Source organism: Balaenoptera borealis, assembly GCF_965194805.1.
Source record: "Balaenoptera borealis genome assembly, chromosome: 13".
NCBI classification, from domain to species: Eukaryota; Metazoa; Chordata; class Mammalia; order Artiodactyla; family Balaenopteridae; genus Balaenoptera; species Balaenoptera borealis.
The window spans coordinates 49194352-49214578 of record NC_138870.1 but is presented as its reverse complement, the minus strand read 5'-3'; the positions used below and the strand labels follow the sequence as shown (position 1 = coordinate 49214578).

Below are 20227 nucleotides of genomic sequence, written 5' to 3'. Positions count from 1 at the left end.
GGTTCAAGATTATGAACTGAGCATGTGTTTATGTCCTCACTTCCTCTCCCCATCTTGATGCTATATTAAAATGAAAATAATGGCATAATATGTCACAAATCCTCAATAATGAAGAGAATGGAGAGACTCTTCGGCAGATAAAGAAATGAATAAATTTCTGGAAAGTAGATTTGAAAAGCATTTACTGAGGAAGCACAGAAGAGGAAACTAGAATTAGCTCAACATGTGAAGAAAAGGGGCTGTAGGCAAGGAGGGTGCCTATGTGGCCAGCACAACCTTGGAGAGGTTTTGCAGTTAGGTGTGGTGGGGTGGTGGGTACAATGAAGACTAGAAGCAATAAGAGGGGTTGAGAACAGGAGGCAAAATAAAGATGTAGGCAGAAACTTGACTCTTCCTGATTCCCTTTAATCATCTCTATGTTCATCATGACTAAGCACTTAATCCAGGAAAATATTGGAGGATTCTATCTCTAAAAGAGAAGCCTTCCCCAAGACTGTTCACCATAAAGTAGAGCTTTTTCGCCAGAGCTCTTGCCCCTGTGTACAAAGTTCTATCACCCCATTCATCCATTCATTCAATTCAACAAATATTTGTTGAGGGTTTACTAGGCAGTGGGAAAAAACAAACTCTGTTATCATGTATTTAACAATACTAAAAGGATTACCAGACTATGAGAAAAATTGTAACATGAAAGAGTAAAACCAAAAATTTTTTAATAATCTAAAGTAAAATGCACTCTGACCAGGGTATCCCAAGGCTTGGAAACAAGGTGTTGGCCAGGTTGAGTTCTTGTCTGGAAGCTCTTGAGAAAAATCTGCTTCCAATCTTATTCTTGTTGGCAGAATTCAGTTCCTTGTAGGACTGAGATGATGGTAGTACAGTGCCCAGAATCTAGAGGCCACCTGCATTCTCTACCAAGTGACCCCCTCCATCTTCAGACCAGCAATGGTGCATTGAATCATTTTTGTGCTTCTAATCTCTGGCTTTCTTTTCTGTGTCCAGCAAAAAAAGAAGAAAAAAAAAAAAAAAACCCCAAACTCCCTGTTTTTAAAGGGCTCATGTAATTAATTTAAGCCCCCAGTAATCTCCTTATCTTACGTTCAACTGTGTCATAAACATAAGCTAGTTAATGGGAGTAAAGCCTGTATCATTCACAGACCCTGAGATCGTGTAGGGCATGTAGATCAGGGTGGAGGAAAATCTTGAGAGAATCTTAGAATTCTTCCTACCACAGACCCACACTAGACCTATTATACAAAATTTTAAAACCCCAAAGTGATTAAAAGATTCTAGAGTAGAAAAAGTATATCACATACCATGGAATAAGAAACAGACCATTATCACACTTATCAGCAATAACAGCTTTTTTAAAAAAATTTTTATTGGAGTATAGTTGCTTTACAATGTTGTGTTAGTTTCTGCTGTACAGCAGAGTGAATCAGCTATATGTATACATATATCCCCTCTTTTTTGGATTTCCTCCTCTTTTAGGTCACTGCAGAGCACTGAGTAGAGTTCCCTGTGCTTTACAGTAGGTTCCCATTAGTTATCTATTTTATACATAGTATCAATAGTGTATACATGTCAATAACCATCTCCCATTTCATCCCACCCTCCTTCCCCCTTGGTATCCATACATTTGTTCTACACATCTGTATCTCTTTTTCTGCTTTGCAAATAAGATCATCTATACCATTTTTTTAGATTCCACATATATGAGTTAATATATAATATTTGTTTTTCTCTTTCTGATTTATTTCACTCTGTATGACAGTCTCTAAGTCCATTCATGTCTCTACAAATGACCCAATTTCATTCCTTTTTATGGCTGAGTAATGTTCCATTGTAGGTATGTACCACATCTTCTTTATCCATTCCTTTGTTGATGGACATTTAGGTTGCTTCCATGTCTTGGCTATTGTAAATAATGTTGCAATGAACATTGCGGTGCATGTGTCTTTTTGAATTATAGTTTTCTCTAGGTATATGTCCAGTAGTGGGATTGCTGGGTCATATGGTAGTTCTACTTTTAGTTTTTTAAGGCACCTTCATACTGTTCTCCATAGTGTTTGTATCAACTTACATTCCCACCAAGAGTGCAAGAGGGTTCCATTTTCTCCATACCCTCTCCAACATTTATTGTTTGTAGATTTTTTGATGATAGCCATTCTGACTGGTGTGAGGTGATACGTCATTGTAGTTTTGATTTGCATTTCTCTAATAATCAGTGATGTTGAGCAGCTTTTCCTGTACCTCCTAGCCACCTGTATGTCTTCTTTGGAGAAATGTCTGTTTAGGTCTTCTGCCCATTTTTTGATTGGGTTGTTCGGTTTTTTGATATTGAGCTGCATGGGCTGTTCGTATATTTTAGAGATTAATCCTTTGTCACTTGCTTTGTTTGCAAATATTTTCTCCCATTCTGAGGGTTGTCTTTTCATCTTGTTTATGGTTTCCTTTGCTGTACAAAAGCTTTTAAGTTTAATTAACAATGAAATCTCAGAAAGAGAAATTAAGGAAACAATCTCACTCACCATTGTAACAAAAAGAATAAAATGCCTAGGAATAAATCTACCAAAGGAGGCAAAAGACCTGTATACAGAAAGCTATAAGACACTGATGAAAGAAATCAAAGACGACACAAACAGATGGAGAGATATACCATGTTCCTGGATTGGAAGAATCAATATTGTGAAAATGACTATACTACTCAAAACAATCTACAGATTCAATGCAACCCCTATCAAATTACCAATGGCATTTTGCACAGAACCAGAACCAAAAATTTTTACAATTTGTATGAAACACAAAAGACCCCAAATAGCCAAAGCAATCTTGAGAAAGAAAAACGGAGCTGGAGGAATCAGGCTCCCAGACTTCAGACTATACTACAAAGCTACAGTAATCAAGACAGTATGGTACTGGCACAAAGACAGAAATATAGATCAATGGAACAGGATAGAAAGCCCAGAGATAAACCCACGCACCTACGATCACCTAGTCTATGACAAAAGAGGTAAGAATATACAATGGAGAAAAGACAGCCTCTTCAATAAGTGGTGCTGGGAAAACTGGACAGCTACATGTTAAAGAATTAAATTAGAACACTCCCTAACACCATACAGCAAAATAAACTCAAAATGGATTAAAGACCTATGTAAGGCCAGACACTATAAAACTCTTAGAGGAAAACATAAGCAGAACACTCCTTGACATAAACCGCAGGAAGATCTTTTTTGACCCACTTCCTAGAGTAATGAAAATAAAAACAAAAATAAATAACAGCTTTTAAAGGTAATAAAACAATTCTTTCAAACTTCTAAGGGAGTTTTTTTTCAAGACCAAATTATATTTCTAGCCAAATTATCACTTAACTATATAGGCAGAATAAAGATATTTTCAAATATGCAATGAGTCGTAAATTTTTATTTCCCATGTACCCTTTCTTAAGAGTTAAAGGAGACAGAAAATCAAGAAAGAGGATAACACCAGTTTCAAGTAGATCCCACACCAGAGAGCAGTAAAGAGAACGCCAAAGATGAAAGCTGTTTGGCAGGTCTAGATAATCGCAGTCTAGACAGGAGCAAGAAAAAAGGAAAAAGCTTTCAATGGAAGCTTCAATTTCTTCCACCCTAAAATGAACATAATATCATACTAATTACCTGCTAGTTCATAAGGTCATTACAAAGACTAAATAAGTCAACATGTACAAAGGGCTTAGAATAGCATCTTTCTGTTATAAACTCTTCACAAGTGTTTTTGGAGTACTTTTAGAAAACTAGTTTAGGAAAATCTTTTCTTTTAACCCATGCATGATCACAAAAATGACAAATTGGAATTAAAAAAATTCTTTTATCATGCATAATTTGAGAAGCACCGCTTTAGAGCACCTGCTAGGTACAGAGAGACCTGGCCTTGAGAAGACTTGGGTTCTAGCTCCCAACCTGCTGGCCAAGGACCTGGGGGAAGCCCTTGAACTTCTCTAAGACTTCGTGTCTTCATCTTTCACATAAGGGCGATCATTCATACCTCAGAGAGCTGCTGTGGGGGTGAAATGAAATAAATGGTTGGAAATTGATTGGTTTCCCATATAGAGGAAACAATTCCAGATGGACCAGATAGCCATCATTGTTCTATGCGCGATCAAAGAAAGAATCTCTGCCATTTCTCTGGGAAATAGTACTTTGGAAAAATGTGTTTTGTTTTCATTCATTTTAGGGTTCTTTGGCAAAGTGTCTCGCTCCGATGTTGTTTGTATTGAACTGTGCAGTAACAGGTTTCTTTTTAGAGTGATTAGCGAGCACGTAACATGGCTCGGATTTTCTCTCCCTTTGCATTGTCTTGCTGCTTGTTGGCAGTGCCTTGCATCATTAATTTACTGGATAATGAATGAAATATGGTTGGCAAACCCTGTAATGTTGAATTATAATGTCATTAATCTTTCACATTCCTTCTGTAGATTCAGCTGATCTTATGCAAAGCGAATGGACCTGGATCACCCTCAGAGACTTATCAAACTACCCGAGGGAATGCAATTCCTTTAAGATCCCTTTTCTGTTTTATTTTTATATAATCATGCATTTTAGTAGCTGACTGAGATGGGATACGTGCATGAGAGGTATTCAGAATTTATATCCAATTAGGAAGGGCCACTTTATACTCTGTAGATGCAGTTTTTTCAGCTGTCAACTGTAAGTTTGCATGCATTTATTCTTAACTCTTTTTAGACTTTGGGTTCAGGATGGAAATTACCCTTTTCAAGAAGTTTTACCTAGATAGGTGTAAATCTACAATATCTTGGCAATAAAATAGCCCCAGAGGAATAACTTTGCAAACCCGTTTCAATCTTTATACCAATTAAATTGGTATGATCAACCTCACCACCATCACACAAAACAGGTTTGTAGGCCATGTCCTCACCTTTTGCTTAGAGAAAGCCATCAGATTTATTTGGCCCTACTCAGATTTAAGATCATATATCTTTTTTCAGAACTTGATGGCTTCTAATAATAACAACAGAAAGTACTGAAACAAACCTATTTTCATGGCTGCCTTTCAATCAATATAGAACACACTTTCTGTTTTGTCTTCACCAGAAATAAATTGTACTTTAAATCCCTGTTCTTCTTAGATATGTCAAATATGTGGGGTATGATGTCATCTCTAAAGTGGAAATTTCTTGAGATGGCATTGTTAGGAAGGCTTAGAAAAAGTATTTTGCAAGCCCATAACATCATTCTAGAACAGGTTTTATTGCCTTAGAAGATACTAGCATTCTCCGGAGATTAAGAAATTGCTATAATTGCTATGTGAAAGAGCTGGCAGAGAGATGGTTTTTGCTGATAAAGGTTAAGGTGCTTTAGAAAAGAAAGTCAGAGTAACTTTAAATATATAACCTCCTTTCTTTACTCCTAATTGCCCAAATCCTATTCCTCCACACCCTTGCCCCTCATTCCTCCCACTTACAGCTTCAGTTTGCCTCAGTTGTCTGTGATGTAACTTTAATAATATCCAAGCAATTGAGTCACTTGGAGAGACATCTGCTAAATTCACAAGGAAACAAGCATCTTAAACAGCTGAATTTATTGTTTTGGAAGGCCACAGGGTTTTGTGTGTTAACTTCTAGGGACAAAAAAAAAAACAAAACAAAAAACCATGAACTGTGGCTATAATTTATGCCATGCCATATATTCCCTACTCTACATTTAATGCTTAATTAATTGCTTTCATCAGTTAGATTCATTGGCAGCATTTTACCTTTTTTAATAGCTGCTTTTTCCTACTCTTCTCCTAGTTTCCTTTAGCACTCTCTAAAGGGTACTATTCTTAAGTGACTGTTGGACATAACTTTACAAGAAAGTGATTAAGTCATTAACATCCACGTATACAGATAATTCTTGCTAAGAAAATGTCTCAGGTAGGGACGCAAGAGCAGTGTGCCTTTTGAGGGAAACCACATCTCATAAGTTGAAATGGAAAAAAACTTTCAGAGAAAATGATTTTCATTAGAATTATTGGTGAGGGCTGAGACTATAGAAGCAGAAGGCAGGTCGGAGAACAAAGATTTTCCATTATGACTCTGAGTCTGGAGGTGGTGTCTGGTGGTGGCAGAGTGGGGCAGAGCAGTCAGGGATGTGATGTGGAAGGACAGCAGAGGCAATGGATCTTGGAGACTCTGGATTACCACGGATGGAGCCCTCGTTCCTCTCTCCGCTGGACGTGGCTGCTTCTGTTTGAGAACCTGTCCATGTCAACTTGCCATATTGATCAGGCACGTCCTATGCCCATCAGTTCCTCTTGGCTCCAGGTCAAATCTTATCCCTTCTCTCTTTGAAACGAAGCAGACAATACACCCTCAGTGCCATGAAGGACATCATTAAATGCATTCACACAAGCAAAAATACTCTCCTTTGTGTAGGCCCATTTCTATATTTCTATGAATCCATTCTGAGTCTTTAAGGATGAATATATTCCTTAATTATATTTATGAGTGGCTACTATGTACCCCTGACTGAATTTGGTGCTGGGGAAAGCCCCATGCTTGATCTCAGAAAGCATACAGTCTATTGTGAGAAACTTGCACATTAAATGAGAAATTAATTACAATTTAAAATGTGAATTACAATCACAGCAATAAATTAATGCATGTTATAGTAAGTCTCCTGTGCTGGGCAGAGTGTTTTCTTTTGAAGCCCTTCTTTTTCATAGTATTGTCTTTTTCTGTACAACACAAAAATTGAAGTGTTCAATTTTGCAGGTGATAGAACTAAAGCAGAAAAGATTAGGTGAGAGAATTCCCTGGTGGTCCAGTGGTTAGGACTCCGTGCTTTCACTGCTGAGGGCGCAGGTTCAATCCCTGGTTAGGGAACTAACATCCCGTAAGCTGTGCAGTGTGGTCACACACAAAAAAAAAAGATTAGGTGATTTCTCAAAGTCTCACTTTTACGTGCTCATTGTTCTCTGTCCTGAAGGAATATATGCTTCTTTATTATCACTTTGCATAGTAATTTGTTGATTAAATTAAATAATGAATCCCTCCTTCCTACTTATAGTACATAGTGGAACTCCATTTCTTATAACTCAGATTTACCAGTATGTGGATATGATGGGTTTTTTTTTAAGTTTTCAATGTAATTTTTAACAGAACATTTCAAAAATATAAAATTACAGGAAATTCTGAATAGTACAACACATGAGGAATATAGAAAACCAGAAAAGAGTTAATTAAGGTAATAGGTAATTAGGTAATTAAGGTGATAGCACAGAGAAGGTTTTCTAATGGAGTGGTGGAACTTTGAAAACAGACAGCTAAGAGATACCTCTTTTGTTTGGTGCTTACAAAATTTCTTATTCTTTAGGTTACTTTGTCCTCACAGTGACCCTGCAGGGACGCTCCAGGCAAGCATGGCCCTCCTGCCTTTACAGGGAAGTTTGTCTTGTCTGTTACCCAACCAACAAGGAATAATGCTGAGACTCAGACTCAGGTCTGCTGGTTCCAAATCTACTATGAGTCTACTTGATGACAACACCTTGCCCTTCACCTACTACCTCTGAATGTGTTTGACTGTTCCAGTGGTTCTCCATGATCAATGATGGGACAAAAGGAATCAAATTCACAGCACCAAAACCCTGATTTTAGAGGGAACTTCAGAAGTTTTACAAAAGTAATTCATGTAAAATGCAGAAAATTTAGAACATCTAGGGAGACAACAAAAAAATCACACATGATTTCATCAGTCACATATAACCAATTTTAAATTGTACATATATAATCTTCTGGACTTATTTTCCTGAATATTACTATTTTTTTTTACAAAAAGAGATTACATAATACTTCATCTTTGCAAATTGCAATTTAAAATTAGTAATATATATTTTGTACACTACCCTATATTGATGTTTGTCTATTGCAGATTTTGAGGTTGTAATATTTCTTTTGTAAGAATGCACCTTAATTTATTAATTTATTTAACTGATCTTCAGTTGTCAGGTACCATTTTTTTCATAATATGTATATGGTGACAGTGATATGTTGATATGTTTCCTGGGAAAAAAAAGCCCTTATTTGTAATGTTTGCCAAATTCCATGGTGTAAGTACTTTCACCATGACTGATTTTGTTTCCAACTGTGTAACAATTGGCTTGAAAATTTCCTAAAAATTTAACAATAGGTTGCACACCTCTGCATAGCCAGGATGCATACCCTTTTAGCCAGACCTTTCTCATATCTTTTAGTTTTGATTTCACAAAGAAAAAATACATAAAATTATTTAATGATAAGTATTAGAGTGATGTATGTAAACATTTCATTGTTAAAGATTCATTGTCACTTGTGATGATTATTGATTCTTACATATTTTTTCAGTCACTTTTTCTTATCCACATATTGGTAGTTTTTGTCTCTCTGTCTCTGTTTCTCATTTGTGTTTAAATCTAAGATGATCATTGAAATATACAATATTTTGAGATTACTTGATTTTGCAAATTTAAAACTTATTCTCAGGACCAGATGCAGTAGTATCATAGACAGATGTGAATTGTGATATCAGTTCTACCAACTAACAGATTGTTAAATTCGGGCTATGTACTAACCTCTCTGAGGCTGTTTCTTCATCTGCAGTACAGAAACCATGATGTTTATTTCACAGGATTATTGTGAGAGCGTTCTTTAAGATTTAAAGACTCTTAGTGGTGGGGCACAACATGATGACACTGGGACAGGGGAAACTCTAAGTTACTTACAACTCCATAAGATAGCACAGGAGTTGTTCCAAGACAAGGTGACAGCAAGCTGGGCTGCTGCGAAGGGGTGGGGGGGCGGTGAGGGTGCCGGGCACCTTTTGTATGGGGAGCCAGGTGAGAGGGGTCGCTTTCACGGTCTTTCAGTGGATTGCCTAATTTGAATAATTGTCAGGCTCCAGGGTATAGGGTCTGTCCCTTGTTGTCTGGTATCTGCCCCCAGGGGCAGTTAGGGCTGATCTATAGTGGCCTGGGGTGTGAGAACTTGAGGGAAGTGTATGGGATGTGGACTTGATCAGCTGTTCAAGAAAGGAAATGGACCAGCTTCTAGCCAGGGTCTGAAAACTGGGTCCTGACAGTATGGAAATATATCTAGATGAGTAAATAAATGAGATAATGTATGTGAAGGTCAAAGCCCAGTTTTCTGGGTCCTTCACCCTCATTTAAAGGCTCTCATAGGAGAGGAAAATGAACATTATCCATAGAAGCTGTAACAGAGTACTTTTTAACCTTTGTATATAATAGTTTCATCTGTAAATTGAATATTGGGATAACAGTGGTTCTTAACATTCTCAGTGAGTCAAAGGCTCATTGAGAATCCTTTGAAAGCTATCGATAGCCTCCCCTGAAATGTGTAAGACTTATATACAGAAAATTTTGCTGCAGTTTATTTTGTTGCTTTAGAAACTGCTCTTTATGGAAGCATTTATTTTGGTATTAGATATCTCACTCAGCCCCCATTTTCTTTCCTATTGAATCACCTTGGTCAAATGAGATTATAGGCCTTCAGTAAAAGCATGTTAGTTATTGCAGGGCATTGAAACAGAAAGCTACCCGATTAGCCTGGCTAAAATTATCCACCAAACCAACCAGGTCAGTAATGAGCCTCTCCTTGTCAAATTGCTTAGAACAGGCTTTCTTTAATCCTCAATAAAAGTGAAACTTCTTCCTCAGGTTCAATCAAGTTTTTTGAGACGTGTCTTCTGGAAAATCATAGATTTTTGTACATAGTGAAAAATAAATGTATGTTCTGTTTCCATTTCTTATAAACTTCTTTAAGAAATTTTATTTTTCATGAAGGTGATGACCTCATAGCAATAGACATGGATTATTTCAAGATAATTGGCAAAAATCTTTGATGTCATTACATTCTGATGTATTTGTAATAATTAATTTAGCAAGTATTTATTAGGTACCAACTATGTATCAAGACTTCTCTTAGGCTGTAAGGATATAACAAGGAATAGGAAAGATAATTACTGCAATGAGCCCTAATGATGTGTAGCACTTCTATCTTTAGCCAACAAAAAGAGGCAGATGTACTGCCAAACCTTTCAAATGCTCTACCTAACCATGATGCCCCAACATTTTCTTGCAGTCAAAGACACTGTATTTTTCTTTTTTACAATCCAGAGACATCAGTTTCCTTGAAGTTTCCAGAACAGACACAAAATAGAAAAATATTTTTGATGGCATCATAATTTACATATTCAACAAATATATTGAGTACCTACTGTATGCCATTCACTGTGGATGCAGCAGTAAACAATCTAGACCTGGTCCCATGCCCTCTAGTGAGCTGCAAGGGAAGAAAACTAGAAACTATCTGCACTTGGAGACAGTAATTCCATCTAGCTTATGCTGAAGAAAAATGGCACATCTGCCAGTTTCTCTAAAACCTCCCTCAAAATATTAAGTGAAATATTCACATTTCTGAAGTGGATGATATAGACAGGCACAGACCACAAACCAAGGCAGAAACCACTTCTCCTGTTTCCAAAGCATAGATTCCTTGAAGGCTCTCCAATTTATGTCACATCTCTACTTGGCAGTACAATAAAAAACTCACAGAGGACTTTGGCTTTTGCATTGGGACTTCGAGTATTTACAGGATTGTCTATCAGACCTTTCTAAAAGTTCTTCTTTCCTCTAAACATATAGTTAAACAGGAGCTACCATGATTCTGTAACGTGACCCAATTCAGTGGCCACAGCCATTGAACTAAGAGATGGACACCTAACCCAGACTGGACAAATGCATCTTTTATCTGAGGAATTTGGATCTATAATGAAAGAATTTAAGAAAAGAATACATTTAAGAAAGGGATTTCAGAACTACCTAATAAGAGCAAGAATACATTTTTTTCCTAATGTTTATCAGAGGAAAATTATTCTAGACATCATAACATGGCAACACGACAAGCACATGCCATTTTGCTGTCTACAATAGTGCCTCAAGCTGCTGTACAAGTTGCCTTAAGGAATACTTTAATAATTCAACCTTATTAATTTGACAACAGTTTGTCCAAAGGATAATTTTCAATGTAATAAAACAAAATGAAAGAAACAAATTCAGGATTTGAACAAGCCTGAATCCTATCCTTGGAGCGCCTTGGAGGCCCGTGTTCCAGGATCTTAGAGGATGTATTTTTCTTTCATTACTCAAATGTTCGGTGTTGATACCTATTCCTTCGCAGCCCGGAAATGACTTGGCTCTCTCCAAGGCAGACACAGTGGACTCCCACTGATCTGGAATATTAGTGGGAACTGAGGTCTGCAGGAGAGAGGAAAGGCTTCCCCTTGTGAATTATAATCTCACTCTCCAAGTGCCAGATACACGAGAACCACAGGGTACAGTTTGTGTTGGGACCTCCACCGCCCCCAGAGCTGTGGCTTGGTTTCTTCTCTAGTCCTACATATTAGTTTCACTGTATTCTAAAGTTTCCTTTTTAAGTACGTGGTTGCTAATTCCAGCTTTGGGTGTGGGGAAAGAGCAACTCCATTTTTTTCATGTGTGATTCCCATCCCTCTAAGTGCATTAATGGCAGTGCCCATCATTTCTCAGTTCATTTAGGTTTATTCTAAAATATCATAAATGATCATAGACCATTAAAGCTAACAGGGCCCTTACTGATTATCAAACACCCCTCATCATTTTACAGACCACATGACTGAGTTTCAGAGAGGTGATTGAATTTGTCCAAGGATATGCAGTTACTTAGCACTGAAGTGAGGTCTTGTACCCAGGACTCCTGACTCTAAAATCATTCCTTTTCATGATGCCAGGTTGATCTTTCCCCCTGAAGAGAGTGCAGGGGAAAAGATTGCCACATTTCTTTTTAATCTCAGAAATCAGCTATGTAATATTTTTCTAGGTAGCAAGCTTTCGCCCATTGCTTTTGTCCTGAAATTTTAAAGTAATTCTCATGAATTATTCCAAGCACATGGAAATCAGGCATCAAAGAAGGAAAGCAGGAATAAGAGAAAAGCTGCAAGCAGGAGCCTCTCCTTTATATGGGGGATATTTAATTTCCAATTACTTGTCTGCAAGAAGACATCCAAAATGCCTCAGAAACAGTTACTACCCAATAGGAAATCTTCCCTGCTGCTCCTGCTAGCCAGCATTTCATTTCTTCTTGTAACCACCCCTGCATTTATTTATTTTTTTAATCCAGGGAGATAATCCTTGTCTTGATACTCAGTTCTTGGTGTTGCTGCCTTGAGCAAAGATGTGTGTCCTGTCCCTGGAACATTCTCTTCTTGCTTGTACTCTTTTTCTTTGGACTGAGTTGAGCTATTGGGAATTCTAATCACTGTAAAACTTGAGGGAAACACTGTTCTCATGTTTTAAAAGGTGGAAACATGAAGCAGCTCCCCTAGGCTAGTTTGGAAAGCCCCAAATGAGCAGAATACTATACAGTTATCTGATGATTTCAGGACCGCACAATTTCTCCATCTTCCAAAAATTAGACTTGGGTACTTCTTACTTTCTCCAAAGGATTCTTATATCAATAAACAGCACTGTCTTGATAAATCCCTGGTACTAATCCGTTACATATTTCAATGCTGTCAGAAGATGCAAAATGACACATGAAGTTAAATTGTAATGGAGCTAGAGATGATGGGTCTATCAAGTGTGACTATCTCTATCCATCAACCTTAAAGTTTGGAGTCAGGAAGAGTAACTCCAGGGCCTCTCTACAAATGTCCCTTTCTGGCTTCATGAGAAAGTGAGGACTAGGCTGAAGGAATCAGAAGGCCTGTCAGCATGCCATTCTCACAAAGGTCTTGTCATTTTCCATTTCAACAAACTATTATTTCACAGGGGAATAACAAGTGCAATTCTTATTAATAGGAATTTCTTACTTCTTACTTATAGGAATTTCTGTGTGCTATCAAATTCCTTTTACATTTCCACAATCCATCTCACCTCACCTCAAAACAAAGGAGATGAAAACCTTCTTTGTATCAGTTAATCTATACATCCACCCCTGAAAATAACCCGTAGTGGGAAGAAACAGTCAGCTCTGGTAACAGCAACAGGGCAGACAGAAAGAGATGTGACTAAGGCAACAGCCAAACTCTCAAACACAGATTATTTCTGACCTAAATGTTGCCAGAGAAGCAGATTCCTAGATGTGTCTTGGGGCCTGCAGCTGCCAGGAATGTTTTCTGGGTGGTCACAGAGCTCATTAATCACTGCTCTGTGTTCACTAGCCCGGTGGCAGGTTGATGTGTAGAAGCCTTAAGGAATGGGTAAACCTGGCAAATCTCATCATTTTTTTGGCTTGCCAAAATCCCTTCAAAACCCAAACTCCTTTGCATGGCATGTGAGGCATTTCCTGATGTAATCCTACACCCCTCTTCCATACCATCTCTGACTATTCCCTCTGTCCTGTCCTAAGCTTTCAGTTTTGCTTCCGTGCCTTTGTAAATTCTTCTCCCTTGGTTGTAATCCCCTTCTTCCCCTTGTCAACCTGGTGAACCATACAGCTTTCAAAACCCAGATCAAGGGACTTCCCTGGTGGTACAGGGGTTAAGAATCTGCCTCCCAATGCAGGGGACACGGGTTCGAGCCCTGGTCTGGGAAGATCCCACATGCCATGGAGCAACTAAGCCCGTGCACCACAACTACTGAGCCTGCGCTCTAGAGCCCGCGAGCCACAGCTACTGAGCCTGTGCCTAGAGCCCGTGCTCCGCAACAAGAGAAGCCACTGCAGTAAGAAGCCCGCGCCCAGCAACGAAGACCCAACATAGCCAGAAACAAACAAATAAATAAATTAAAAAAAAAAACAACCCAGCTCAAGCTCCGCTTATGGTTGATTACTTCCTTGGTTCCATCCTCATCACACAGTTTTGTAACTTTCTGTTTACCCTTTTTTTGTTTGTTTGTTTTTGTTTTTCTCTTTATTAGGTGCATTCAAGTGTACAATACAATTGTTAAACGTTTCTAGTGAAATAAACGTTGGTTATTTTATAGTGAGTTTTTATACTCCAATTATGCATTTTTAAAGTGTCTGTTATCTGATATTAGTATAACTACCTCAGCTTTCTTTTGATTAATTTTTGCCTTTTATGAATATTAATTTCTTTACATTCAATCATTCTGTGTCCTCAATTTTTAAATGTTTCCCTTTTTTTTTGGTTTACAATTTTGTAACCACTGTTTATTATTGTGACTACTGTTTACTATTGTAACTATTGTTTACCATTGTAACTACTGCTTATATTGAAACAATTGTTTACTACTTTGTAACTATTCTGTAGGGGTAGGAATCAACCCAAGTATGGTCTTATCTCAGCACAGAGCACAATACCTGGCACATGACTAGTGCTTAATGAATATTTGATGAATAAATGAGTGAACGGGTCCAGCCAATGGATGTCTAGATTGTGGCCAAACAATGCTACAGTTAATCGTACTTTTATTGTAGAATCTAACTATAAACCAAAATCGGTGCTCTCAGTCCTAGGTGTCTAAAATTTGGGTTTGGAAATAAGGTCAAGAGACAATGAAATCTAGACAGATCCAAAAGCCAGGCTACATATGGAATTGGAACAAAGGTTCCAAGTCAGTGACTGACTTTTCCATAAAGAAAGTGAAAAAGAGACAAGATCACAAATCTGAAGTTAGGACTGAAAACGATAGAGTGGCCCAAGGAGAATGGGAAGAAGACAGTTGTGGACAGCAAATGGTCAAAATCATGTTCCCATCCCAGATGTCTGACTATACAGAACCAGGGTTACAGGAAACTTAGTTTGGGTTCAGCAACAGAAAATTCAGTCACCGAGGGCAAAATAGGAATCCACTCTGTAAATGTCTCAGGAACGAGGAAGAAAGTCTAAGAAGAACTAAGAAATAGATCAACAAGTGTGCCTCATGCCAAGTCATTTACTTGTGTGTTTCTACTTATATTTTTTCTGCCAAGGACAAGCCCTGGTCATAGAATTTAAAGGACTATCCGTACCTGTGGAGCAGTGAGAGCAGTGTTTAAGAGAGAAAATGTGGCGTCAGAATGCCTGGACGAAAAGCCTCAATCCATCGCTTTCCAGCTGTGAGGCATTAGTCAATTACTTAAACTCCCTGAGCTGTAAAATGGGGCTGAAAATAGCACTGACTTCATAGGAGTGTTGGGAAGATTGAACGAGTTAATCCGCTGGAAGAACTTAAGCCAGAGACTAGAAGATTCAGAGCAAGTAACCAGGCAGTTAATTATACTTTTAGAGAAATTCAGGGTAAAAACCACATATTTAATTTCTCCCGTCGAAGTAAAAGACGTTCTCTTTCTATTTATTTGCTTCTATTAAATAATTATCACAATGTCCTTTAGAAGAAAATATATACCAACTAAAAAAGATATCCCTTTGAGCAGAAATAAGAACATAGAAATATATAACCTAGCTAAAACTTTACAAAAGAAGTAGAATTTTAATTGCTAGTCGATGTGTTAGTGCAAATAAAGGTTTGGTTACAGCTTTTTAAGCAGTTGCTTAAATAATATAGCAATATGAAATATAATTTAATTTTGTGCATAGGCCATTAAGGGTTGGCCCCATTGTTGTGTAGGCTCTGGACTTCCAGTTTTCTGTCCTGCCATCCCAAAAGTGAGCCATCATGATCCTTTGACTTCAAGATTGTGGTCCTAAGAACTCCAGTCATCACATGTGCGTTCCAAGGATCAAAAAGGAGGAAGAAAAGAATGCACTTTTATTTAAGAATATGTCCCAGAAATTGCCACATCACTCCCCTACACTTGTAATAGGCCAGAACTTAGTCATTTTACCACAGCTAGTAGCAGAGAAGACTGAGAGAGAAAATCGGTGTTCAGATGATGATATACTCAACCTCAAATTAGGGATTTTATTACTGTAGGAGAAGAGGAGATATTGCGGGCAACTAACTGCCTTTGCCAGAGCTGGTTTGCATGTGCTCCGTGTGGACGGGGTTGTTAGTCTCATAACTGCTCTGATAAAAGCATTTGGAGGAAGGGAATGTGTTTGCCTGTTAGTAACTCATTAAGTTAAAATCAGACTTTCATGTGTTTCTCCCTATCCTTGAACTTTGTGTCAAGGAAATAGCTATTTCTGACCAAAATGAATTACTCTCTTTGTGGAACTATTTCTTAGACTAAAAGTCCAATTTCTATAGCAGAAGCAATATTTGTGAGGTGTTGTCTCGTAGATTCAAGTCCAAGAAACTCAGGAGAACTTAAAACTGCCTTTTTTCTTGATCAGTGGCCCTGTGTCCATGCTGTTCCCATTGCTGGAAGTACCTTTTCTCTATCTAGCAAATCTTGCTCTTCAAAATCCATCTTAAGCTTTTCATCTTAGTGAAGGCTCCTCCAGTTCTCCTAGGCACCTTTGGCTCTGCCTCCCTCTTGGCTCCCACAGTACATTGGTTCTGCCTCTGGTGTCACACCTGGCACGTTGGATTGTGACTACTTACCTTCCTGCTCTCTCAAGTTGACGGTGAATTTACGGAAGCACAGAGGCTTTCAGAAATATTTGTTTAATGAATGAATAAGTTGACTCATCTTCCAAATAGATATTGATACACAGGGCTGCTATGTCAGAGAAAGTTCCTGTAATTAATAGAAATACAACATGAATCATAATAACCATGTTGATAATAGTGGCGCTGGTGGCTATGGCAGCTACTACTATTTTTCTTGAGTGTAATAAGAGTGTCTGAGTGTCAGGAACTTGATATATATAACATGTCAGATCTCTTTAAAACCTTTAAAATTAAGTGTTATTATCTGTACTTTACAGCTGAGACAGTTGAGGCCCAGATAGATTGCATAGCCTGCAGGTGGTGGAGCTGTTGACCCCAAACTCTGCTATGAATGAATTTCTTAATTAGGACTTCACTCTCTTGGATTAAGCGGAGATCACTACCCTCTTCAGATGTTTTTGTTTTAAATGCAAACTCTCTGAGAGGCACTGTCCCTCAAGTCCCTCACGCTTAGGGCTTCCTTCATTAGATCCCTTACATTAAGACAGAAGCAGCAGGAAACGCACAAAAGCACTGAAGGAGGAGACAAGGTTAGAAATGAGGGTAGACTGGCCCAGATTCACCATCACAGTCTAGCCGAGCATTGGCTTTCTCCAAACGATTAGGCCATGTCGGTGAAACATTGTATTTCCTCCTGTCCCAGCTTACTTGAAGATTTCCCAACAAGTGCTTTACTTGTGTATCTCTTCAGTGTCATTCCATGCACACACACGCAAGTGTCATTCCATGCACACACATACACACGCGACCTCTTTGACTTCACAGAGAAACTAAAACCCGCAGACTGAAAAAGCCTTCACTTTTCTGCCATCAAATCCATAAACCTTCCTGCATCCCTATCTCTCATCTCATCTGCTTTCATTCCCTCTTATGAGGGTGCAGGAGATAGCCCTCCATCTGTGATAGAGACCCCACATCCCCACGCTTTCCCCAGAACCTCACACCAGTCTTTTTTTGCTCTTGTTTCTTTCACTTCTTTCTATGGCACCCTTCTCATTATTATTTAAATACATGCACATGTTTACAAAGTGAAGAATCGTTCACTTTCATCTTAGAAACACCATCTTTGGCCTCTATTTCCCTTTTGATCATTCCTGTATGTTTTCCTCTCCTGTACAAAGCCTTGAAAAAGTTGCCTGGACTCACTGATTCGCTTCTCTGCCATTTACGCCTCAACTCTCTCCAGTCTGGGCTCCTCTCCCCCTCCTTCACCCACGTGGCTTCCTGCAATGGTCACCAGTGAGTTCTCCATCAGCTAAGCCAATGGGCATTTTTCTGTCTTCCTGTTACTGGACCCCTCAGCACATTTGAGATTGAAGACTACTCTGTCTTTCTTGAAACCCTCCACTCTGGGCTTCAGTATGATCTAACTTTCCCTGTTTTCTTTTACCTCTGGGATTAATTCATCTCAGCGTCCTTGGCTAGATCACTATCCTTTAACGACTTTTAAGTTATTCAAGGCTTTGAACTTGGTCGCTTCTTCTTCTTACTTTATATTCTCTCTCTCATAATTTATTCCATGCGTATATTGTTAATCATCATCTATATGATGAATACTTTCAAGTAACTATCTTCATTCCAAACTTACCCTCTGAGCTACAGACACATCTAGCAAATTGCTGACTCAGCATCTCCAATTGGAAGTCTCAAATTCACCACCAGCGTAACCATATCTGTAACCAAGCTCATGGTCTCCTTCTTCAAACCCAGCCTTCCACCAGTGTTCTATTGCTTAATAACGGACATTTCTATCTATCTAGTTGCTCCCAGCAGAAACCTGAGAGATAGTTCTGTGTGGCCTGATTTCCTATCAATCTCAGGTGATTTTGGCATATTGTTGTAGGCAGTCTCTAAGATGGCCATCAGTGATCCTGCACCCTGGTATTCATTCTTATGAATACGCTCCCCTTGAGGGTGGTTGGACTTGATGATTCACTTCTAATAGAAGGAATATGGCAGAAGTAATGGGATGGTACTTCCAAGATTAAATTACAAAAGGACTGGCTTATATCTTACCTCTCTCTCTCTCTCTCTTTCCACTTGTACTGGATAAAACTAGCTCCCATATCATGAGGTCACTCAGTAACACTGTGAAAAGGCTTGCACATCAAGGAACTAAAGGTTGCAAATGCCATTTGAGGAGTGAAAAACATCTCGTTATTGTTTTATTTTGCATTTCCCTCATGACATGTGACGTGGAGCACCTTTTCATATGCTTATTTTCCACCTGTGTATCTTCTTTGGTGAGGTGTCCGTTAAGGTCTTTGGTCCATTTTTTTCATCAGGTTTTTTGTTTTCTTATTGTTGAGTTTTAAGAGTTCTTTTTATATTTTGGACAGCAGTCCTTTATCAGATATATCTTTTGCAAATATATTCTCCCAGTCTGTTTCTTGTCTTTTCATTCTCTTGACAGATCTTTCACAGAAACATTGCCCTTTCTCAGAGCCCTGCCAATAACCATAATGGTAAGGTTGGAAGTAGATTTTTCAGCCCTAATTAAGCATTGAGATGTCTTCAGCCTTAGCTGGTGGCTTGACTATAATCACATGAGGGGCTCTGAACCAGCTAAACCATTTGCTGTTTTAAATTGCTAAGTTTGGAGAGCTACCATATGATCCAGCGATCCCACTCCTGGGCACATATTTGGAGAAAACCATAATTCAAAAAGATGCATGCACCCCAATGTTTACAGCAGCACTATTTACAATAGCCAGGACACGGAAGCAACCTAAATGCCCATCGACAGAGGAATGGATAAAGAAGATATGGTACATATATACAATGGACTATTACTCAGCCATAAAAAAGAACAAAATAATGCCATTTGCAGCAACATGGTAGACTTAGAGATTGCCATACTGAGTGAAGTAAATCAGAGAAAGACAAATATCATATGATATCACTTATATATGTAATCAAACAAATGGTACAAATGAACTTATTTACAAAACAGAAATAGAGTCACAGATGTAAAAATCAAACTTGTGGTTATCAGGGAGGAAAGCAGTGGGAGGGATAAATTGGGAGATTGGGATTGACATATACACACTACTATATCTATTTTATAAATAGATAACTAATAAGAACCTATTGTATAGAACAGGGAACTCTACTCAATACTCTGTAATGACCTATATGGGAAAAGAATCTAACATAAGAGTGGATATATGTGTATGTATAACTGATTCACTTTGCTGTATAACAGAAATTAACACAACATTGTAAATCAACTATACTCCAATAAAATTTTTTTTTAAATTGCTAAGTTTGGGGTAATTTCTAATACAGCAGAAGATAACCAATATGCATTTGAAGACTGAAAACATACTCTTGTGTACTTAGAGAAACCAGATGGCTCTTTATAACTTTATTATTTTGTAGAGATTGCAAAACAGACTTATATAGAATATTGCATAGATATTCATACAATTAACAGCACAATTAATTTATATGTTTTCCCATAAAAATAACAGCAAAAGTTTGTTTTTAGTGTGAGTTGTCTTTTTTAAAAACTTTATATTTTTAGAGCAGTTTTAGGTTCACAGTATAACTGAAAAAAAGGTATAGAGATTTTTCACATACCCCCTAGCCCCACACATGCAGTTTCCCCCATTACCAATATCCCCCGCCAAAGTGGTATATTTATTACAATTGATGAACCTACACTGACACATCACAATCACCCAAAGTCCACAGT

The 20227-nt window shown here is 38.1% G+C and overlaps 1 protein-coding gene and 1 long non-coding RNA gene across 2 annotated transcripts in view; both read left to right on the top strand.

Moving 5' to 3' along the window:
* Nucleotides 1-4481, top strand: part of LRIG3 (leucine rich repeats and immunoglobulin like domains 3) — an 83008-nt gene extending 78527 nt beyond the window's left edge. The window contains exon 20 of the mRNA XM_082351196.1: nt 4457-4481. Coding sequence (XP_082207322.1) covers nt 4457-4466 — 10 coding nt within the window. The 3' untranslated portion in view covers nt 4467-4481. The remainder of the gene's footprint in view (nt 1-4456) is intronic.
* LOC309609599 overlaps nt 1-20227 on the top strand; it is a 387652-nt gene that overhangs the window by 155854 nt on the left and 211571 nt on the right. The window lies entirely within an intron of this gene.